Here is a 17,503-nt window from a genome sequence, read left to right as displayed (position 1 = left end):
ACCCTGAGTATCGGGCTGACTGAGACCCACTACCCAGTACTGCAACCCAGAGTGCAGGCTCAGAAAAGCAGGAGTCACTGTGCAGAAGTACAGACACATGATGTGTCTCCTGACACTTGCTGAGGTTCAGACCTTGGGCAGCTGCCCAAGGAAGATAAAAACAAATGACTAAAGGGCTGGGGCATGGTTCAGAGACAGAGGGACTGTCTAGCATGTACAAGGCTCTGGGTTCCAGACCCAGGACAACAGAAGGAAAAGAAACAGCCAGGCTGAATGGGGCAGGCCTATCATCCCAGCTCCTAGGGGATAGACAGGGATGAGGGCAGAAGGATTGCAAGTTCAAAGCAAGCTGGCACAACTTGGCCAAACTCTGTCTCAAAAAGTAAAGAAGGCTGGGAATGTGGCTCAGTGGTAGAGCGCCTGCCTAGAATCCCCCAGTGAGGGGCTGGGGTGTGGCTCAGTGGTAGAGCGCCTGCCTAGAATCCCCCAGTGAGGGGCTAGGGATGTGTCTCTGTGGTGGAGCTCCTGCCTAGAATCCCCCAGTGAGGGGCTGGAACATGGCTCTTGCTGGTCTAGGACGCCTCTGCATCTCACAGCTCCTTCCCCAGCCTTACCGGCTGTAGCTTGGGATGGTTCCCATTTCCAGGTCTTGGTCTGTGAAGGGGTCAACCCGCGCACACAGCCACTCATGCCTGTCCTGGTACATGGTGTCTCGTACATGCACCACGTCATCACACCTCAGGGACATGGTGCAGGCATCCAGTTGACTGGAGATGTTCAGGTTTAGCCGGATGTAGAATGAATCTCCTGATGTGATCACGCCATCCTCCATCTCCTTCAGCAGCTTCCGGTACCCTGAAGGGGGACACATTTCAAACACTTAAGCACCCCAGAGATACTGTGCCTGTACAATTGCTTAAAGCTCACAGCTAGGGACAGATCTTCCTCCCTGTGAATGCCATGCCATTCATGGGTTTCCCTTTTTATCTTGGCTGCCAGGAAACTCAGAACTAAAATTTGTACCCAGCCACAATGTTTATCTTACTAGGGTCTATACTGCAGGCTCCATGTGTTTCCCAGCACTACATGGGGCTTGGCTTTTATTCTTTATATTCCAACTAGCACTTAGCACATAGATCACACACATTCTTAGATTCAATGACTTTTCACAAATGTATATACATGTGGGTAGTGTCTACTGTGAGCCCTCTGATAAGGTTAACCTTATCTCAATTGCTGTTCCCCAGCTAAGCTGTACCTCACATTGCATAAATGGGAACAAATAACATAAACTCTTTTGTTTCTGGCTGCTACTGCTCCTCATGCTGTTTGCAAGACCCATTTGTCAGGACGCAACCATGGTGGTACAGGTTCTTTTTATCGCTGTATAGTATTCTATTCTGCTGAGTTAATGAGATATACTCTTTTCTGTAGACGGGTGTGCTCATTGTTCTTAGATAAATACAATAACTACAGTCACCAGGTCACTGCCAGCCAGTACCAAGGCGTTGGTAGATAAATGACAAGTGTGTTTTCTAAGTTGTTAAGACAGTTACATGTGCTACAGAAACTCAAATGTTACTGACCTTTTGAGTAAATTTTTGCAAATCACGTTGGAACTATCCTGGGCTTACACTACGAATCTAACAAATGCTGCAGGCTTTCAGTGAACACCTATGGTATTCATCTATAATATAAATCGTCAACTGTGCTCCAGTTGCAGAGGTGTGACTTGATAAAGCAGAAGCTGTAACAGCCAGGCCCTTAACAACCTGCCAGCTGGGTCAGTGTGTAGAAACAGGGATTCTTGCAGGGTCCTTTAGGGGCGTCCAGCATCCTCTCAGAACACCTGCCTTCCAGTATTTCTGAAGTCTTCAGAGCTATGCCACCGTTTACCTCTAGGGGGAGCTGCCTACACTGCGCTTTGCAGTTCTGTGGCCTGGGGTCGGGGTATTACCCAGATCGATTGATCTATCTATCTATCTATCTATCTATCTATCTATCTATCATCTATCTATCTATCTATCTATCTATCTATCTATCTATCTATCTATCTTCTATCTGTTTATTTCAGGACTGGAAAGTCCAGTCTCAGGAGCAGGGAGGCACGGACCTCCTGTGTGGGGTCAACGGTACCCCATGTTTGGGGATAGAACATCACTGCTGGGAAGGGGTGCCAGGGCCGCTGGTGAAGCTGGGTGGCTATTTATGCTGTGTTCAAATATTCATGATTCCCGTGGTTAAAAATAAGACCCAGCTGCAGAGAAAATCAGGCTGGAAAACCTAGAGGTGAAAATACGATTCTGACTCTCAGAAAACAGAGAACAAAGCTTGGGGTACATCTCCTGGGCAGAGGAGCTGCTTGGGGGCAGGCTAGGCCAGGAAGGGGAATCCCTGGACATAAGCCAATGAAGTTGAGTGGCCTGCCTGGACAGAGCTACTGTGGGTATGGGCTGGGGAGCCAAACTTCCACCAGGAGGCACACTTCCACCAGGAAGGGTGGGCCTGGGCTCATGTCCCCTGAGTTTCCAGGGCAGGTTTATGGACTTGGCCCAGGACGCAGAGAGCTGCCCTTCCTGTCTGCTTGTGTAGGAGGGGCTCCTTCCTGATAGTGCATAGACGAGCAAGGTGAAGCTCTGAGTGTGAGTCCTGCACCCACCCTTGTGTGGATCAGGACTCACCTTCCTGGTTGACCTTGTAGTGCAGGGTGACTGGGCCGCTACACCTTTGGATGGTCCAACGGGCCTCTTCCTTTGTACACGCATCCAAAGGGACACTTTGCCTCTCTCCTCGGATACAACCTTCCAGCTACCAGACAAAAACGAGTTGTTATTTTCCTTCAGCCCTGCAGGTGGGCAGAGCCAAGGGACTGAGGTGATCCCTGTCAGAACACGGGGGGGGGGGGGGGGCCCTTCCCCCTTCCCCCAGACCCCCCACATTGGGGGGGGGGGGGCACCGTGCTGGGTAACACGGGGGGGGGGGGGTACCTTCCTCCTTTCCCCAGATCTCACACATTGAGGGAGGGGGTGCACATGTCTGTGGGTGTGCGTTTGTAGAAGGGCCTGAGGACAGCCAACAGTCCTGCTTCCATCCCTCACCAGCAGTAGTTGGTGGCCCTCACGCAATCCTGCCCTCTCGGCCACCGAGCCCGGCTTGACAGAGTGGACGAAGCTCCCGCGTGCGTTGCCGCCCAGGAGGGTGAGTTGGGTGATGAGCCCGTCGCCATTTAGAGTCATGTGCTGGACCGAAGGCCCCGGGCCTCTCATGTGACCTCCAGACGTGACCGACGGCCTGAAGGGCCTGAGTTGGGAAATAAAAGAGGCAGCTGGGTTCCAAATAGAAGGGTTGATCCCAAGACAGGCTAGCAGGCTGGGGGGCCGATACTGGAGGCCTGGCTGCCTGCCCTTCAGGCTCTGCAGCCTCAGGTTCCCAGTGACCCACACTTGTAGCCCCCTGGCCACAAGAGGTAGGAATCACCACCTGCCCCTCCCTGGGTGGGTCTTGTTTCCTTCCCTGGACAGGCTAGGAATAAAGGGAGTGGTTTTTTTTTTTAAAGACCGGGTCTCATTAAACCCATTTACATAGCAGAGAATGACCTGGAACTCCTGATTCTCCCATCTCCACCTCCCCAGTGCTGGGATTACAAGCATGCACCACCATACCCCACTTCTTATGTGGGTCTGGGCATTCGAATCCAGCTCCTCATGCTTTCATGGCAAGTACCTTACCAACCATCAACAGAGCCATCTACCCAGATCATTCCCTGTACCTTTCTAGAGAGAATTTCCGGAACATGAGGTTGACCTGTTCCAGGTCATAGGTGTCCAGTCCCTCTGACTGGTGTGAAGAGGAGGAAGAGTGGATGGAGGGGGGTCCAAAGGAGTAGCGTTCATGATTGTCATCTGTGGAGGATAGTGAGCCAGTCAGGGCACAGGAGCATCCGGGAGCACAGCGGTCTGTCCCTGGGCCATCTCCTCCCACCCTGAGCAGCCAGGTAGCCCAGACACAGGCAGAACAAAGCTGAACAGTGGTATAGGCTTGCAGCCTGGAATACGGGGAGAGTCAGCGTCCTCTAGAGGCAGAGTACAGGGTTGTACCCTGTGGCCCAGGCTGCCCTCTAGCTTGTGATCCTCCTGTCTCCCCTTCTCAAAGTGCTGGGATTACAGGTGTGCACCTAGACGTGGGTTGGGGTGAGGTAGGAATCCTGACTCTTTCAAGGCAGATGGTCAAGTTCAAAATAGGCATTTTTAAACATAAAAATATTTATCTTTATTTTATGTGTGTATGAATGTTTTGCCTACGTTTGTAAATGCATCCATGCATTCAGTAACCTCAGAAGCCAGAAGAGAGGGCGTTGGAGTCCCTGGAACTGGAGTTACAGATGGTTGTGAGTGCCATGTGGGTGCTTGAAATCAAACCCAGGTCCTCTGCAAGAGCAGCCAGTGCTTTTAACTGCTGAGTCATCTCTCTAGCCCTCGACATTTCTTTTTTTAAAAAATATTTTATTTATTCTCTGTATATGGGTGTTTTGCCTGCATGTATATACCTGCACCTGTGTCTGCAATGCCTGAGGAGGCCAGAAGACGGTGTTGGATGACTGGAACTGGAGTTACAGATGGTTGTTAGCTGCCATGTGGGTGCTGGGAACTGAACTCAGGTCCTCTACAAGAGCAGCCAGTGCTCTTAACTGCTGAACCATCTCTCCAGCTCTAGACATCTCTTCTTATGGGGCCTCACCAGGTACCTGCACTCATTCACTGATGTGTACGTGTGTGTGTGTGTGTGTGTGTGTGTGTGTGTGTGTAGGTGCATGTGCCTGTGCATGCTCTTGGAGGCCACAAGAGGGTGTCTGCCCTGCTCTATCATGCTCTGCCTATTCCTTTGAGGTAGGGTCTCTCCCTGAACCTGGGGCTCAGGCCTTGGCTCAGTGGAAGTCAGCAAGCCCCAGCAGTCCCCCTGTCTCCACCCCCATCAGAGCTGGGGTTATAGGTGCTACTGGGAATACCTGGCTTGTGTGGTCCTGGGATCTGAGCCCTGGTCCTTATGATTGCGGAATAAGCACTCTTACCACTGAGCCATCTTTTCAGCCCTCAGTTGTTTTGGAATTGGGCTCTGAGGCTCTCATTTTGTGACCCCTCCCCCCCGCCTCACCATCCTCTTCCACTGACTCTTAGACTGTGGGTCTGGGGTCCCTTCTCTTTTCTTCCAGCTTGGTTGGACCCTAAGCACCCTGGGGTGATATACACTAGCACAGAGCCACTGGGGGTGAGGAACCCGCTGGTCCTGCTTGGGACTGATAGCAAAGGCCAATTTTACAAAGGGGAATTTTTCCCGACACCCACAGCGTGCTTTGGACTCCTGCCCAGGAGTCACTTCTCAGCTTCCTCTTTCCAAAACTCTCTCGATTCTTTTCATTACCCAGCCTCCATTAGGCGCTAACCTCTCTTTAACACTTGATAGCTTGTGATGGTCCCCAATTACAGAGGATTGCTAATCTTTCCATTTTATCAGCTGGCAGCCTCCGCTAGCCAGGGGCTGCAGATAGGGCTGAGGAGGCCAGGCACGTGGGGAGCTGGCAGGGCACACTCATGGGACTCTGAACCACAGGCGCCCGAGATGCCAGTAGGACAGGGGCATGGGGACATCTGAGGCATGGGGGTGGTCATCTTCAGGCTGTCTTCCTCACACTGACCCAGACAAGTCAGGCATGTGTCTTGGGTTCATTGCCCTGATATTGTGATCTCTGCCCAGCAAGGACTTGGGGGACATGGCCTGTGTCCTAACCCTGGTGGGGATGGGCTGAGTGGGAACTCCTTGGCTGGGAGGAGCAGATAGGTGGGGCTTCACACAGGCATTAACATGTGTCCCCAACATGTCCTTAGTTCCAGCTCTGTGAGGAAGCCATTTGAGGGCCATCCCCAAGTTCAGTCCCAGCCTCCACTTCAAATTTCAGGACATAAAACATCACTGATTCCCCACTGTCTTAGTTTTTCTCTCTTCTTCCTTCCTTTTTTCCCCTCCCTCCTTCCCCTGTTTCTTTCTAGGTCTCATATAGCCCAGCTGGTCTCAAACTGCTATTAGTAGCCAAGGCTGATTCTCCTATCCCTATCTCCCAAGTGTTGGGACTACAGGTGTACACACCACACCCTGCATCCATCTTCCCACCTTCCCATCTTCCCATCTTCCCTCCCTCCCTCCCTCCCCTTCCCTCCATTCTTCCCTCTCTCCCACCGCTTCCTCTCTTCCCCTCCCCTCCTCTCCCCTCTTCTCCCTTTTCCTCCCTCCATCCCTCCGTCCCTCCCCCCTTCCTCTCTCCCTCCCTTCTTTTCTTGACAGGGTTTCAAGTAGCCCAGAATGGTGTCTTACTCTCTGTGTAGTCAAAGATGAACTTGAACTCCTGATCCTCCTGCCTCCACTTTCAAAGTACAGGAGTGTGCCATTAAGTCCTGGGATGGAACCCAGGGCTTCATGTGTGATAGGCAAGCACTCTATCAACTGAGCTAACTCCCTAGCCCATCACTGGGGAAGTCTAGTGAATCGCTCTATTGCTGAGCTACACTCCATGTCCTAGAACTCTTCCTTTTAAAATCCAGAGTTTCTCACTGGTTCTTCAGTTGAGTGGACTGTCTTACCTGCAAATCACAGAAGCTCCAGGGTCTCTGGGTTCAAGCAACTCTCAGACTTCCCCCCCATACCTATTTCCCCAGGGACTACCATATGCACAGCCTCTCTCTAGCCAGACCCTGTCCTCCACAGGTCACCATGGTCCCTCTGGGCCTGGCACATACATACCGTCAAGGTCTAAGGCATCAAACCCACTGCTGTCAATGTCTTCCTCCAGTGTGCTGCAAAACACAAACCAGGGGTGGGAACAGCACACATGTGAGGAGGTGTGCTCATGCAGATGAACAAAGGGAAGCTTCTGGAATGTTCTGGCTTTCCAACAGGTCTCGGTTATAAGAGGGCAGTGAGGGAAGGAAGGAGAGGGTGAGGAGGGTTATGTGAAGTTGGAGTATGCAAAGGAGAGAGACCAGGCCTGCAGTGGCTGCGTCTTATATCAGCTGAAGAGGGCACAGAAACAGGTGAGCAGAGGCCAGGTGGTGCCAGGTGTGGTGGTGCATGCCTGTAATACCAGCACTCAAGAGGCTGAGGCAGGAGGATTGCTAGTTCAAGTCCAGCTTGGGTTACAAACAGAATATCTGGAGGCCCCATCTGCTATTTACAACTCTGTCATGGCACGACCTGGTCACACTTGCTATCCATATCTGGCTCTGAGGGAGAAGAGTACTCACTAGGCTGCAGTGGGTAGGAAGAAGCCTTGGCTGTTCACAAAGGTGCAGGCAGGCACAAGGGGCTTCTGGAACCCTCTAACCACTGGTCCAAACTGGACAGGGAGGAGCAGGTCCCCAGGGGGACTGGGTAAATGTTCTCACAGATGTAGACTGGGCTGATGGAGAGTCTTGGGTGGGTGTCCAGAGCTGCCCTGGGAAGTTCATGACTGGGAGACCCTGACTCAGGCCCCAGCGGGATTGGAATATAAACCCAGCTCCTTCAGCCCTTCCAGAACCACCACCTGCATCTGACTTGTGGGGTGTGTGTGTGTGTGTGTGTGTGTGTGTGTGTGTGTGTGTTTATGTGCGTGGTAGCCAGAGGACAAGAGTTTCAGGCCCTGGTTGGCCTGGAACTATGTTGACCAGACTGGCTTTTAATTCACAGATGCCTCCCAAGTGCTGGGATTAAAGGCGTGCACCACTATGTCTATTCCCACCTTGTATTTTGAGACAGTGTCTCTCACTGGTCTGAAGCTCACTGATTAGGCTAGATTGGTGGTGGGTGAGTCCCAGGGACCTACCTATTTCCTTGCTGGGATTAAAGCACATAGTACCATACCCAGCTTTTAAAATGTTGGTTTTAGGGAACTGGACTCAGTCCTCCTGCTTGCAAGGCAAGCACTTTCCTGGGTTATCGCTGCAGCCTAGCCCTGACTTTGAGTGCAGTGTGACTAACTAGAACCCAAGCAGCTGCCACCTCTGCTTTGGACTTTTTTGTGCTGCACTGGTGCTTTTCAAGAAATGAGAGGCTGGGGAGGAGGTACTTGTGGGTCTCTCATCCTTTGGATGAAAAAAAAAAAAACCCCAAGTCCTGGGCCTCAAGAGCTGGGAACCTGATCTGGGAGCAGCATGGGACAAGAGGACCCAGCTAGCTGAGGGGGTGAGTCCTTATTCCAGGCCTCAACTCTCTCCACTTTCTTCCTAGGGTGCTAAGAAACCCAAGGCGTTTGTAGCGATGCAGGGGCCTGGAGATGGGTCAGCCAGCCAGCCACGGCCCCCACCGGCCACTTACCCTCGGTGTGGAGCATCTTCCTTGCAGCGTCTGACGATGGAGTCGTTTCCCGGGGGCTCTGGGGTGATTGACATGACGCTACTGCGGCTCCGATGGGGCTGCTGCGAAAACGGCTCAGCTGTGTTACTGGATATTTATACACGATGCCTCTGCGGGCATAAATATTATATACGCGGGGACTAAATTTAACTCAGGGTTGTTCCTGCCCAGAGTTGGGCAACACAGGCCAAGCAAGCTGGTTCTTAGCACGACCTTGGCTGGAGGAGGCAGGGCTCAGGCCTAGGGCAGCCGGTAGAGCTTGAAGCACAGCTGCTCATACATCTGCTCTCTGGGAGGAACAGGTTGGAACTGCTGAGCTGGAGAGGCGGAGCTGAGGCCTCAGGACCCTCGGCCCTCTCGCAGGGTGAGCTCCATGGCCGGTGACTGCACCTGCCTGTGGGTATCTGCTTTGGACTCGGTGGGTCCAGAGAGGAGAGTGTATAAGCAGCTACGGGGGGTGTACTGGGGATCCAGGTGGATTTTGCCCCAAAGAGCTGATACCAGACCAGGTACCGTCATTATAGAATCTCTACCTCCCCCAGGGTCTGATTTGAGAAGCTGAGCTGACATTTCCCAGGGCACCCTTCCGGCTTCGAATTTCTAATCTGATGCCTTCTGTGGTCTGATTGGTGACAAATGGAGAACTGAAAGTGATGGAAAGCTGTGACCCTGCCTAGCTCTGTCCAGGAGAGGGGGTGCTGGGCCTGGGGAAGGCAGGGGAGGCAGTCTCCAGTTGTGTCTGCAGTCCCAGCCTTGCCCTCCGCTTCCCAAGGCAGCACCCGGAGTTGCCTGGGGCTGCCAAGTAGCAACAGAATTCTGGGCAGCCTGTGCTGCTAGCCACAGTCCCGAGGAGGCCCATCTCCTCCTCCCACCAAGTGTTAAATTGGGAAAGGAGACAGCTAGCAGGTGTGAATGCATTGTGGGGCCTGGAAGGGAAACATCTTCAAATAACCATCAGGAAGACCCTGGGCTGTCCCAGGATGCACCCTGTCTAAGTGGAGGGAAGCCACTCACCATCTTTGAGAGAGAGCTGGTGATAGGCAGTGATCGGGAGGAGCTGGGGCTGCCATCCGGGAAATCCTCTTCCTGCCCCTTGACTGTCCGCATAGGAACCGTGGCACAAAAGATGGGGGTTGGGGGTAGAAAAGGAAGGGAGAGGGATGTTAGAACTTCCAGTTGGCACCCCAAACGTCTGCTAACAAGGATGTGTGCAGATGGTGCCAGTCAGGAGCTTGTTCACCCTCTAGGGCATGCACAGAAGCAATGATAAAACCTTCAGTTCACTTTACTGCAGGTGGCCTAGGTTTGCTCATTAATACAGCCTGCCCGAGCCCACAGGCTAAGGGTGGTCCCAGTCAAGACTTAACCATGTCACTTGTCTCTGGGGACTTACACAGTATCCCTCATGGGGGTGCACAAGCTCTCCCTAGTTTCCTCCTCATCAAATCTGGGCTCTGTCTTAAACAAGGCAGACTGATAGCAGACCATGGCAAATGTCCATCACCTCTTGAGCAGAGTCCCCTTTGTTGGCCCTGATTGCCCCGGGGCTGCACGCCCACCCCCCTCAGCTTTCTGTGACAGCTGTCACTCACACATTTCTACTTGCTTCCTGAGGTGCCTACATGTGTACTTGTGTGTACACAGACGTACAGACACAGGTGCCCATACTGTGAAGGGACGACTCTCCTGGACCCCCAGCTCTCCCACTAGGTGGACTGTCAGGCCTGGTGAGCCGTGATGAAGCCCCTGGCCCTGCAGCATCCTTCTCTTTCCTTTGGGGCACACTATTTGCATCACACAAGCCCCCGGGCCCTTTGCACATCACCTTTGGATAAAAAGGTTGCTGAGATCTCGGATATAACCACGAGGGAGCTCAATCAGACCCCAGTTCTGAACTCCCTGCCCACCATACCTAAAGAGACCTATCTAGAGCCCAGGTTTGGATTCTTCTCGCCCATCCTCCACAGTCACAAAAGCAGGATAAAGGCCAGGAGCTCAGGATGGCTGCTCTCTGCTGGAGGACTCTCCGCCAGCCCTCCTGCTTTGTTTCAGGATGGCAGGGCATCTTCCCACACCCTGCTTACCTCGCTCTCTCCGCTCCTCTCCTTCCATAGGCTGTGTCCCTTGACCCAAATTCTCCCTTTTCCAAGCTTGGTGAATGGTTCAGTCTTTCCCAACTGCTTCCTGAGGTGACCCCTGCCACTTTCCACCTCCTTATGGTGACCCTTCTCTAAGTGCACAGGTCCTGGGGTATAATCTGGAAACTTCCAGCACCTGCCACAAAGCAGGAACTCAAACTGTTTTGTAGACCTTTGCTAGATCACCCCGAGTTGAAGGGAGGCTGACAAAGTAGTCATGGGAAGCAGCCTGCTGTGGAGAACCAGGGCTTTATGTCTGAACTGGCAGCCCCGTGCACCTGGGCACTGCCACCCAATGATAGAGAAAGGTCAAAGGTCTTTCTGCTGATGAGTCATGAGGAAAAATGCCCAGTTCAGGGACTGGGGAGATGGCTCAGTAGATCAAGTACTTGTCATGTAAGCATGAGGACCTGAGTTCAGATCCCCAGTACCCACGTGAATGCTGAGTGGGTGTGGCAGCCCAACTATAATTCCAGAGTTTTGAAAAGCTGACACAGGTGATGCCTAATCTAGCCTCATCAGCCAGCTCTGGGTTTAATTGACAGATCCTGCTTCAATAAATAAAATGGAGACCAACTGAGGGAGATTCCCCATGTCAGCCTTGGACCTCTGCATACACGTGCACACACACCTGCACTGTATATACACAGGTACATGTACACACATAGGAACAAGCACACACACACACACACACACACACACACACACACACACACACACACACACATACACCGTGAACATATTCATGCCAAAAAGAAAAGATACCTAGTTCAGTTGGAAGGGACCACAGAGGTGACACAGGAGTGGTCAGGCCACCTGCATGCTTCTGATGACAATGAATATTAATTACCGACAGATGGGCACCCACCACCCTGAGACCTCTGAGGCCTTGCTGGGTCAATCCTACAGGGCCTATTGCTGCAGCGGGAGGAACAGATGGAACGAGAGAGGCAGGGTGACAGATGAGTAAGGGCGAGAGGGATCTGGGCGGCTCACTAACCTTGAAAATCGGATGCTTGCTTCAGGCTGATGGGGGATTTGGCTCTCTGCAGCTGAAAGAGTGGGGAGGGGAAAGGCACAAGACAGAGGACACAAATCAAAAAGGGTCCGAGACACGTCACCGCAGCTAAGAGAAAAATAAAATGAGGAGCGATCATCCCGCCTCCCGACCCGAGGATGCCCGGCTTGGCAGACAAACATGTCTCCTGCAGCTAGAACAAGATGTGGAGGCTCTCCTGGGCCTGGATCAGGCAACTACTGGTCCAGACAAACCAGCTCTGTGGGAACACAGCTCTGGGATACCGAGGCACAGGAGTACTGCATGCCAGGATGATGCATGATGCACAGAACCTCCAGGAGCGGCTGGGGCTGTAGAGCAGCTGCCCTGACACCCTTGGTCCTACATCCTACAGTTTCCCATGTGAGTGGAGAAGCAGAGGACATTAGACTTTGATGAAGTGGCCCTTACATCCATTGGTCCATCATCAATCCATATAACTATCTGTTTACCCATCCATCCACCATTAAGCCATTCATCTACCCATCCATCATTCATCCATCCATGTAACTATGCATTCATCCATCTTCCCATCCATCTATCCACGCATCTAGTCATCATCTATCATTTCATTTATTCATGTAACCAACCACCCATCTGTCATCCATCCATCCTTCCATCCATCCATCTATCCATCTTTCTATCCATCCATCCTGCCATGCATGCCTGACTCCATTCGGTCACCTACCCTTCCATGCACACATGCACATGCTTACATACATACATCCATCATCTATCCGTGTAACTATGAATCCATACACTTCCCAATCTATCTATTCACCCATCCATTCATCATCTACCATCTCATCCATTCATGTAACTCACCACTCATCCATCATCCATTCATCCTTCCATCCATCCTCCCTTCCAGGCATGCATGCATGCCTCCATCCATTGATCTACCTTTCCATGAATGTATGCATGTATACATTCACTCACCACCCATGTACTCCCTGGGAGCCAGCCACATGTCATGGATTGCCCTGGATATCAAGAGAGGTGACAGGGTTTCTGCTGTGGTCCAGCTCCCAGCATGGTGCCAGGCACATGGCTATACTCAGTACTGATGCACTGAATAGCAAAGGAACTTGAAGATAATCTCTCTCTCTCTCTCTCTCTCTCTCTCTGTCTCCCTCTCTCTCTTTCCCCCTCTCCCCTTCCTCCTCTCTCTCCCCTACCTCTCACTCTCTCGTTTTCTCAGTAAAAATAAATAAAGGAACACATGAACAGGCATGATTTCTGTACAGAGCTGAAATAGGTCAAGTCACACCCAAGCAGAGCTCTGCATGAGGCTCCCATACTGCCACCTGCCTTGACCCCTGCCCCCAGGTACCTGGATGCCCTTTAAATTCATCCTCCTCCGGGGTGGGTGGTAGGGCAGGAAGTACTTGTTGTCTTCGGGGGACTCCTCTGAAGTTGAAGAATCATCTGCTTCCTGGCCGTTGGTCCTGGGGCTGGTGTCCCCAAGGTTCTGTGAGATGATGGTGGCTGGCAGATGTCTGGGTAGACTCTAGGCAGAGAGGGGTGAGTGTGAGGGGCAGCTGGCAGACACAAGACCATTGGCTGATGGTGCCTTTGGTCCCTTAGGCACTCCAATTTGACACTCAGCCCAGGCTGTTCCTTTCTGACTCCCTGTGCACCTGGAAGCCATGACTTGTCAGTGTAGTTCAGCATCCTGTCTCGGCACAAGCCTCTTGCTCCCCTCTCCATCCTCCTGGGGACTCCTCTTGCTTTGTTAATAGTAAAGAGGTCACTGGCTCACTAGTCCCCATCATCCTCCAAGTTTGTATTTATCTGTGTGTGTTTGTATGTGCCTGTGTGGGTGTATGTGCGTGTCCGTGTGTGTGCATGTCCGTGTGTGTGTGTGTGTGTGTGTGTACATGTGTGTGTATCTGTGCCTGTGCATGGAGGCTGAAGGAGGGTGCTGGGGCTCCATCTCTCTCGCTCTCCACCTATTCCTTTGAGGCAGGGTCTCTCCCTCAACCTGGGTCTCCCATTTTCTCAGCTGGTTTGGAAGCCAGCAAGCCCTAGTGACCATCCTATCTCACACACCTCTTAGCTGGGGTCATTGGTACGCTTGGGGATACTTGGCTTGTTATGTGTGTGCTGAGATCTCAACTCCGGTCCTGATTGTGAAGCAAGTGTTCTTACCTGCCGAGTCATCTCTCTAGTCTCTAGTCCCAATTTTATATATATCCACTGTTGTATAATGATAAGAATCAGTCACATGGTATCCCTGGGGCTTTTTAGCTGTTACATCACTTAATCTTCCCTAATAAATACATATCATTTATAGTCACTCTTTACAAAACAGGAGCCACAGAGGCACTAAATCGCTTCTAGGTGATCTAGTATTTCTTGGCACAAAATTCCTCATGGCTCCAAAAGAGCTGCCAAACTCCCCAGTGTACTCAGCACACCTTGCCTTGGCCTGCTCTTTCTTCCTGCCTCTCCTGCTTCCCATCCAATAGACAGCTGCAGCTACCACTTGCTGGCCACCTGCTGGTCATGCCTGCCTGCTGGCCTTGAATCATGTTGTCCCCAGGGCTAGAATGCTATCTGTACCACCCCTTGTCCAATTGTGGGGATCACAACTTTATGAAGACATCTAGGGGTTACTCATCAAAGAAGCTTGTACCTAGTGCTGGACTGACTGTGGGGCACAGAGAGGCCTGAGTGGAGTTCGTGTAAATCCCAAATTGTGGTGGCCACAGGGTGAAAACACAGCACAGGGGCTCCCACACAAGTAACATTACCTTTTCAAGCTTCTGTAGCTCTCAGTTGATCACAGCCAGCTGTGAGCCTCCCTCTGCCACTTCCAGTAGTATGGATGGTCAACAAATTTAACTATCCATCTACCCAATCATCCACCATCAACCTACCCATAAATCCATCTATCCATCCATCCAACCATCATCCATCATCCCATCTATCAATGTAACCACCCATCCATCATCCCACTCATCCATCCATCCATTCACCTATCAATCCAACATCCATCCATATAATCATCAATCAATCCATCCACATACCCATCCATCCACTATCTGTGTAACTATATGTTTATCCATCCTCCATCCATCCAACCACCATCCATCATCCCATCCATACATGTAATCAACCACCCATTCATCTACTCACCCATTGATCCATCATGTAACCATCCATCCACCCATCTATCCACATATCCATCCATTATCTATCCTTCCCCATCCATCCACCATCTAGCTATGTAACTATATGTCTGTCTAAACATCCATCCATTTATCCACCTATCCAGCCATCATCCATTATCTCATCCATCCATATAACTACCCACCCATCCATCCATCCATCCATCCCTCCATTCATCCATCCTCAATTCATCCATCCATTCATCCCTCCATCTCTCCATTCCTCCATCCATTTATTCATCCATCAATGCAATTATCCATATAACCATGCATCCATTCTCCCATCTAACCATCCATCCATCCATCCAACCAAGGTCTCTCTGAGAAAGGGTCTTCCTGTTGGCAGGACCAGAAGCTGAGTAGCACATGCAGCCAGGGGCAAGTCAGGGTAGGAGCTTCCCAGGTGGGACCTGCTTTCCAAGCAGGTAGTCTTTCTGGAACCATGAAGAGAAGGCCTCCTATGTTGGCTCCATGGTGCCTTTTAACTTGGAATATACAGCATTGTTGAGAAGTCATGACCCTCCATGTGGCTCACTACTGACTCTGTATTCTCTGAGACTTCAGGCCATTGCTGAACTACATGCATGATCCAGCTGATTGGAGCTGATTCCCTTTCTTTGAAGGCTCTAAGGCATAGCACTAACCTGCTGAGCAGTTCTTATGGTGTGTGTACATATATATGTGTGTGCAAGAGCTCATGCAGTTAAGGTTGGCTGGTCAGTGAGCCCCAGGCCTGTCTCAGCCTCTACAACACTGGGATTACAGGCATGTGCTACCTTGCTTGATTTTTTTTTTCATGTGAGTTCTGGGGATCAACCTCGGGTCCTCATGCTTGCATGGTAAGTACCGACTGAGCCATCTCCTCAGCCCACTCTGTGAATTTTTAATGGAATTGAACAGTCTCTGGCCAGGACCGCATCGGGGAGACTCTCAGCTACAGGAGTCCTCAAAGGTTATCTGTCAAGATGGCAGCATTCCTTCATTTTGAGATGTCCCAGGGGCTGCTGGGAAATGTTGTCAACTCACTGTCTACTGGCAAGTGTTCACTCATGGTCACCAGTGATTTTAATGAGTGCATGCATCTTAAATCTGATGATGATCCACATTACTGGGGTGCCAAGGGGAGGTTCATGGGGCTGTGATTGACTGAGAGGTGCAGAATCTTGGAAAGGTGATGTTACTTTTCTGAGTCACCCAGTGAGGAAGTTGCCACCCCAGAATGTCACCAAAGCTTCTGACTTTGAGGGAGCCAGTTCTTTCTTTTCACTATGTGGGTTCTGGGTAATGAACTCAGACTATCAGTCTTGGTGGCAAGTGCCTTTACCTTTGGAGACATCTTGCTGACCCCTGACTTTGAAATGAGTGGTTCCTATCCAACGTCAGGCAGATGCACATGTGGGTTAGAGGATGTGATGGTGCTGATGTGGGGACAGGGCTGCCCAGGTCAGCCATCAACAGGGGTCAGGAGGACACCTGGCTGTGGGTGTGGGGACACGGCTGGCCCAACCAACCTGGTCCAGGCTGCCGCTGTCCTTGGACAGGCGCCGGAGCTTGCTCTCCAGGTTGACAATGCAGGCTTCCCTCCGCACCATTTCGATCCGCATCTCATCATTTTTCTCCTCCAGCTCCCGGATCTGCTTTCGATACTTGTCCTTCTCGATTAAGCACTGTGAGTACTGAGTCTGCGCCTCGTCTCGGGAGTGGAAGGCCTGCCATGGAAGAGCTATGTGTTCACCTCAACTGAGCCAGAGTGCGACTAGGGATATGCAGCAACTCCAGTTCAGACATTGGCCAAGGGATGTACCACCCTCCATGGCATGGGGGATTAAAACCTGGGCCTTATGAGTGACTGGCTTGAAGTCAACCTCCTTAGTTCACTAAAGAAACCAAGTAAGAACCATGGTCTGTTACGGGAACCACTGAGGCTCAGCTCAGGTCCCCATGGTCCCCAAATGCCTGTAGATTTTCATCTAATTCTCTCAAGATGGAATTCATCTCAGAAACAGGAAAGACAAGTTCAGGGGGAATTTCTGTAAGGTCAGAGATGTCATGCACACTGGCAAAGAGATTCTCTTTGGCATATGCCCTGCTGGGCAAACCCAGGGTTCCCCATGATCAGGGCAGCTTTATACCTGGTCCCGCTCCCGCTCCACCTCTTCCAGCTGCAGCATAACAGTACTCATGCGGTGCTTGTACATCTCACAGTCCTTCCCCAGGGTCGAGCACTTGAGCTCCAGGTCTTCCTTTTCCTCCAGGTACTATGGGCAACACGAGGCATGAATGAGTGCACTGAGTCCTCAGTAGGTCATGCTGGTGGCTGTGGGGTGTGTGTGTGTGTGTGTGTGTGTGTGTGTGTGTGTGTGTATGTGTTTGCATATGTGGTGTGTACGTGTTCATGTGTAAATATATGTGAGGGTGCATAAGCATGCACATGAATGTGTGTATGGAGGCCAGAGGTTGACATCAGGTGTCTTCTTCAATCACTCTCCATCTGATTATTTGAGTCAGGGTCTGTCACTGAACCTGGAGCTCACTAATTTGGCTAGAATGGCTGGTCAGTGAGCCCCAGACATCTTCCTGTCTCTGCCTGCACAGCACTGGGATTATAGGTAGGTGCAACTATGCCTAGCTTTTTATGTAGGTGCCAGGGATTTGAACTCAGGTTGTTATGCTTGAGTGGCAGGCATTTTGCCAACTGAATTGTCTCCTCAACTCGCTCTCTCCTCTCTCTCTCTCTCTCTCTCTCTCTCTCT

The 17,503-nt window shown here is 51.4% G+C and overlaps 1 protein-coding gene across 1 annotated transcript in view; it reads right to left on the bottom strand.

The window, feature by feature from the left end:
- Positions 1-17,503, bottom strand: part of Card11 (caspase recruitment domain family member 11) — a 154,468-nt gene that overhangs the window by 14,591 nt on the left and 122,374 nt on the right. The window contains exons 8-18 of the mRNA XM_017802769.2: positions 16,883-17,008; positions 16,262-16,459; positions 12,911-13,087; positions 11,521-11,572; positions 9,397-9,479; positions 8,344-8,444; positions 6,793-6,845; positions 3,770-3,902; positions 3,099-3,300; positions 2,682-2,808; positions 615-855 (exon numbers count right to left, since the gene is read on the bottom strand). Coding sequence (XP_017658258.1) covers positions 615-855; positions 2,682-2,808; positions 3,099-3,300; positions 3,770-3,902; positions 6,793-6,845; positions 8,344-8,444; positions 9,397-9,479; positions 11,521-11,572; positions 12,911-13,087; positions 16,262-16,459; positions 16,883-17,008 — 1,493 coding nt within the window. The remainder of the gene's footprint in view (positions 1-614; positions 856-2,681; positions 2,809-3,098; positions 3,301-3,769; positions 3,903-6,792; positions 6,846-8,343; positions 8,445-9,396; positions 9,480-11,520; positions 11,573-12,910; positions 13,088-16,261; positions 16,460-16,882; positions 17,009-17,503) is intronic.

The sequence above is a fragment of the Nannospalax galili genome, unplaced genomic scaffold (genome assembly GCF_000622305.1).
Source record: "Nannospalax galili isolate Female #2095 unplaced genomic scaffold, S.galili_v1.0 scaffold664, whole genome shotgun sequence".
NCBI classification, from domain to species: domain Eukaryota; kingdom Metazoa; phylum Chordata; class Mammalia; order Rodentia; family Spalacidae; genus Nannospalax; species Nannospalax galili.
The sequence above is the reverse complement of the archived record's forward strand: the minus strand, read 5'-3'. Positions and strand labels throughout refer to the sequence as shown.